The 5,430-nt window shown below is 48.9% G+C and overlaps 2 protein-coding genes across 2 annotated transcripts; both read right to left on the minus strand.

Moving 5' to 3' along the window:
* Nucleotides 1–2,747: 2,747 nt before the first annotated feature.
* Nucleotides 2,748–3,830, minus strand: LOC147524201 (uncharacterized). Its single transcript, XM_086573846.1, has one exon. The coding sequence runs from the start codon at nucleotides 3,828–3,830 to the stop codon at nucleotides 2,748–2,750; it is 1,083 nt and encodes a 360-aa protein (XP_086429972.1).
* Nucleotides 3,831–4,853: 1,023 nt separating this feature from the next.
* LOC147524202 (uncharacterized) lies at nucleotides 4,854–5,213 on the minus strand. Its single transcript, XM_086573857.1, has one exon. It carries the CDS (start codon nucleotides 5,211–5,213, stop codon nucleotides 4,854–4,856), a length of 360 nt encoding a protein of 119 aa, XP_086429983.1.
* Between the last annotated feature and the right edge of the window lie 217 nt (nucleotides 5,214–5,430).

A 5,430-nucleotide genomic window follows, 5' to 3' on the forward strand; every position in this document is an offset into this window, starting at 1 on the left:
GCTCGGTCCAAGGTAGATTCACTGGACAAAGAAGTCAGCGGTCCAGACGACTTGCGAGCTACTTGTGTCAGACTCCAACAAAAGTTAGAAGCCGCTGACCTAGCTAAAACCCGAGCCCAAGATGAACTGAGGGTCGCGGAAAATAATCATCAGGAATATATGGATTCTGTTAATGACCGTTTGAGTCAGCAGCGCACCTCTCTCCTCCAGCAACATCAACAAGATACCGCGGCACTTCTTGACCAGCATAAGACAGACATGGCGACCCTCCAAAACCACTACCGGTCCCTGGCTGACAAGAGGGTGGCTAGGAAGATCCAGGAGGAGCATGCGCGACTTCTCAAAGAGGGTCGCCTCCTCCCTGAGGTGCCGCCGATCCCTGCTGACGAGGAAATGTACACCGATGATCCATCCAAGCCTGAAGAGGCGGCTGAAGCTGGGGAGGTTGTTGAAGAGACTGTAGAGGAGGCCCGTGTTGAGGCCGCTACTCCTTCTGCTGAAGATGTTAACACTGAGGACCTCGTCGATATCACTTCAAAAATCCATTTAGCTTCCCCTTGAATCTGTATTTTTGTTGACTTGGTATTTTAACTATGTGTATTGGTTTTGGTTAAACATTGTTTTATACTTTCCTGCTGGTGTATTATGACATTGCCCTCGAGGTGTGCCTTCTATGTGAAATGCTCTCTTTTAGCATGTTAAGTTCAACTGAGACTTTTATTGTCTCTAGTCTTGTGCTTACTTTTTGATCTCCTGAACATTGGTGGATGATCCCGGCCGGGGCACTACCTTGCCCCCACCGTTTGATTCAAACGTACCGTCCGCGAAGGACTCTACCCCCCGCCCTCCCTCTGCGGCTGATGAGCCTATTGGGGCACTGCCTTTTGATGAACCTACTGGGGCACTGCCTTGCCAGATGTTTGATTCGGACATGACATCTGTGAAGGGCTCTTCCCCCCCACTCCATCTGCGGCTGATAAGCCTGATGGGGCACTGCCTTGCCCCTAAGTTTGATTCGGACATGACGTCCGCGAAGGGATCTCCCCCACTCCATCTGCGACTGATAAGCCTGATGGGGCACTGCCTTGCCCCTAAGTTTGATTCAAACATGATGTCCGTGAAGGGATGTTCCCCGCTCTCTCATGGCTGATAAGCCTACTGGGGCACTGCCTTGCCCCGAAGTTTGATTCGGACGTGACATCCACGAAGGGTTCTTCCCCCAGCTCTCTCTCCGTGGCTAACAAGCCTGCTGGGGCACTGCCTTGCCCCAAAGTTTGATTCGGATGTGACATCCGCAAAGGTTCTCCCCGCCAAGCTTCAAGCGGATGCCCGGCCGCTTTGCCTCTATATTTGACTATTCCTTGTTAATTTTTCAAAAGTGTCATTGTATTATATATGTGCAAACAGCCCAAGTCCCTTTGCCCCGAACTGGTAGTACATTCAAACATAAAACTTTTTCAATATTCTTACATTCCAAGGTCTTTCTACCAATTTCCCTTCCCCGGTCCGCAATCTGTAGGTACCAGCTCCTCCGACCTCCACCACCGTGTATGGTCCTTCCCAGTTAGGCCCCATCTTTCCTTCACTTGCCCTTTTAGTGCTTGGAGTCACTCTTCTGAGAACCAAATCCCCCACTTAAAATTGACGGGGCTTCAATCGCTTGCCATATTATCTTTGCAGACGTCGGTGGTATTCTTCTAACTTGATGCACGCGGTATCTCGTTTCTCCTCTGCCAAGTTCATGTCTCTGGCCAGTATGCCCCAGTTCAACCTGCCATCAACCACCTTTGTGCGTGTCGTCGCTACCACCATCTCCAAAAGGATCACGGCTTCTATATCATATGCCAATGAGAAAGGGGTCTCTTCCGTGGAGGTCCATGGTGTGGTACGATACGCCCACAGTACATGACTCAGCTCCTCCTCCCACGCTCCCTTCCGATCCTCTAATTTTCTCTTGAGATTGTTCATGATCGTCTTGTTAGAGGATTCGGCCTGCCCATTACCTTCTAGGTTGTACAGAGCTGAGAATCCCTGTTTCACATTGTAGGCCTGCAAGAACTCTCTCACTTTTGACCTCATGAACTGTGTCCCATTGTCCGCGATGATGGTATGCAGCAATCCAAACCTACAGATAATGTTCTCCCATAAAAACTTAATCACCTGCTCCTCCTTGACTTGCTGCAAGGCCACAGCCTCTATCCATTTAGTGAAATAATTAGTAGCGGCCAGCATTAACCTTTTCTTACCCTTTGCCATTGGTAATGGACCCACGATATCCATGGCCCACATGGCAAACGGCCACGGGCTGGACATATTATGCAACGGTTATGCTGGTACAAATATCAGTTGAGCAAACCACTGTCATTTCCCACATCTTTTGGCAAATTCCACCGCATCCTTTTTCATGTGAGGCAAGAAATAGCCTTGCGTTAAAAATCGGTGTGCCGTTGTTCTCCCCGCCGAATGGCTCCCACAGTCTCCAGCGTGCAGTTCCGCTAATACTTCTTATGCCAGGTCCGGCCCTAGGCACCTTAACAGTGGCCTATCAAAGTTCTTTTGGTACATCTCTCCTTCTACTAAAGTGTATCTTCGCGCCATTTGTTCCAGTCTCTTTCTTTCCTTCTCATCGACCACCTCCCCTCCCAACAGGAAATGCTTAATAGGGCTCATCCACCCTACTGCGCCATCCGCGGCCTAGCACACTTTGACCACCCCCTCGATGCTTGACCTCTCTAGTTTTTTTACGCTTATGGTTCTCTATTCAGACCCCGCATTGTGGCTGCGATGTATGCCAAAGCGTCTGCATGCCGGTTCTCTCCCCAGACCAAATGTATGAATCTGATTTTCTTGAACTTGGCTGCCTTGTGATGCACTACCTCTAAGTATTTGGCCATTCGAGCACACCTAGCAATGAATCCTCCATTCACCTGACATACCACTAAGTTGGAATCCGAATAAACTATCAACTCCTCCACCCTCAAATCCTCTGCCATTCTCAACCCTGCTATCACGGCCTCATACTCCGACTCATTATTGGTAGCCGCGAACCCGAGCCTCATGGACAACTCGACTCGGTCGTTATCTGGAGTGATCAGTGCTATGCCTATTCCACTGCCCGCATCTTTTGCTGACCCATCCGCGAACACTCTCCATCCATTCCTTTTATCCCAGGGATCTGATCCATATGGCTCCATATCTTGTTCAGGCTCCATGAGCATTTCTTCCCCCCAAGTGGGATCCTCTGCTGGGAACTCTGCCAGAAACTCCGCTACTGCCTGAGCCTTTTCCGTGGTTCTTGCTTGATATTGTATTTCATAAGAGCTCAGCATCACCGCCCATTTGAGCATTCTTCCGGACTTCTCCACTTTCAGCGCTTGCTTGAGGGGCAGGTTTGTCACCACCACCACTGAATGTGCCTCTGAGTATGGTTTCAACTTCAATGCTGAGAATATCAATGCCAAGGCATACTTTTCCACCTTGTTGTACCGTGTCTCTACATCCAATAGTGTTTTTCTCTGGAAATATACCAGCTTTTCAACCTTGTCTACCACCCAGACGAGAACCGAGCTTACCGCATACTCGGTCACTCCCAAGCACAAGTACAATTTCTCCCCTTGTTCGAGCTGCGATAACAAAGGCGCCCGGCCCAAATACCTCTTTAATTCTTGAAAAGCCCCCTCGCATTCCGGCGTCCACACAAAGTCCAGAGTCCTCCTCAACAGTCGATACAATGTCCTACATTTGTCAGATGATTTAGATATGAAATGGTTTATTGTCGCGACCCGTCCTGCTAACCTCTGTTCTTCTTTAACGTCCTGAGGCGACGACATCTCCACTAGTGCTTTGATTTCTCAGGATTGGCTTCTATTCCCCGGTGAGTCACTATGTAACCCAGAAATTTCCCTGTGGTCACTCCAAACGTACATTTCTCGAGATTCAGTTTCAAATTGTGCGCCTGCAATATGCTGAACATTTCCTTCAACCCTTCCAAATGTTCCTCTTCGGACATGCTTTTCTCCACCATATCATTGATGTATATCTCAATACCCTTATGTATCTTGCTCGCGAACATCTTCTCCCCCAATCGCTGGAAGGTGGCCCCAGCGTTCTTCAAACCAAATGGCATCCTTGTGTAGCAATAAGTACCTCCCCTCCACTATGAATGATATCTTCTCCTGATCCGGTCCATACATCACGACCTGGTTATATCCCATAGAGGCATCCATGAAAGAGAAAATCTTGAACCCCGCTGTCCGATCCACTAGCTCATCCACCTGCGGCATTGGGTAACTGTCCTTATGGCACTCAGAGTTGACGTCCGTGAAGTCCACACACATACGCACCTTTCCATTTTTCTTAGGTACCACAATTATGTTGGACAACCAGTCGGTGAACTCCACTTCCCGAATTATGCCTGCTCCTTTTAACCTTGCAACCTCTTCGTAGATTCCCTCCGCATACTTCGGCCTAACACCGCGCATTTTCTGTCTCACCGGTTTGGCATCTTCCCTCATGTATAACCGGTGACATGCGAACTCTGGATCCAATCTCGTGACCTCCTCAATTGTCCAAGAAAAGACATCTTTATTCTCTGAAAGAAATTATATCAATTTGTTCTTCCACTTTTCTGGCAAATTAGATCCCACCGATGTGAACTTCTCCTCCTCCCCCATTCCCACATTTACTGTCTCAATCTCATCCAGCATTTTTGGTATTGCCAGCGTCTTAGCCTCCTCTTCTACGGAGGCACACTGTAATTGCTACGCCTGTCTCTTCCTCGGTTTCGAGGTCTCTCCCTCGTCCCCTCGGATCAACCTCTTCACCATTCCCTGATGGATGTTCCTCGCTGTCACCTAATCTCCGTGAACTTCATGCATCCCTATTGGGGTAGGAAATCTGATCACCTGATAATATGTGGATGGTACTGCCTTCATCTCATGGATCCATCGTCTCCCAAGGATGGCATTGTACTGTGAATTTGCGTCTATCACCTTAAACCGAGAGAACACCATCACTGGTCCAGTGGTCACAGGCAGCAGGAGCTCCCCCAATGGTTCAGTCATACTCCCATTGAACCCGTACAAGTTGGTCTGCGAAGGCCTCAATTGTCTCCTATTTATCCTCATTTCTTCCATCGTCCCCACGAACAACAGGTCCACCGCATTGCCGCAATCGACCAACACCCTTTTCACCATGTAATTTCCCATAGCCATTGTGATCACCAAGGCATCCTCATGTGGGGAGTCAACCTTCTTCAAGTCCGCGTCTGTAAACACTATGCTTCCTTTTCCGGTCGCGGGCCAAGGGGAGGACCGCGAATAACATGCCTCTTCGTTAACTTGTTGTATGCTAGCCGTCCGCCGTATCCTATCTTGGTGAACGTTGTGACTCAAAATTTCCCCACTGAATATGACATTTATGGTACCCAGT

The sequence above is a fragment of the Coptis chinensis genome, chromosome 1 (assembly GCF_015680905.1).
Source record: "Coptis chinensis isolate HL-2020 chromosome 1, ASM1568090v1, whole genome shotgun sequence".
Lineage (NCBI taxonomy): Eukaryota > Viridiplantae > Streptophyta > Magnoliopsida > Ranunculales > Ranunculaceae > Coptis > Coptis chinensis.

Bases quoted from the DNA above. Each gene is read 5' to 3' on its own strand.
- LOC147524202 (XM_086573857.1), bottom strand. From the start codon at position 5,213: ATGGCTATGGGAAATTACATGGTGAAAAGGGTGTTGGTCGATTGCGGC.
- LOC147524201 (XM_086573846.1), bottom strand. From the start codon at position 3,830: ATGTCGTCGCCTCAGGACGTTAAAGAAGAACAGAGGTTAGCAGGACGG.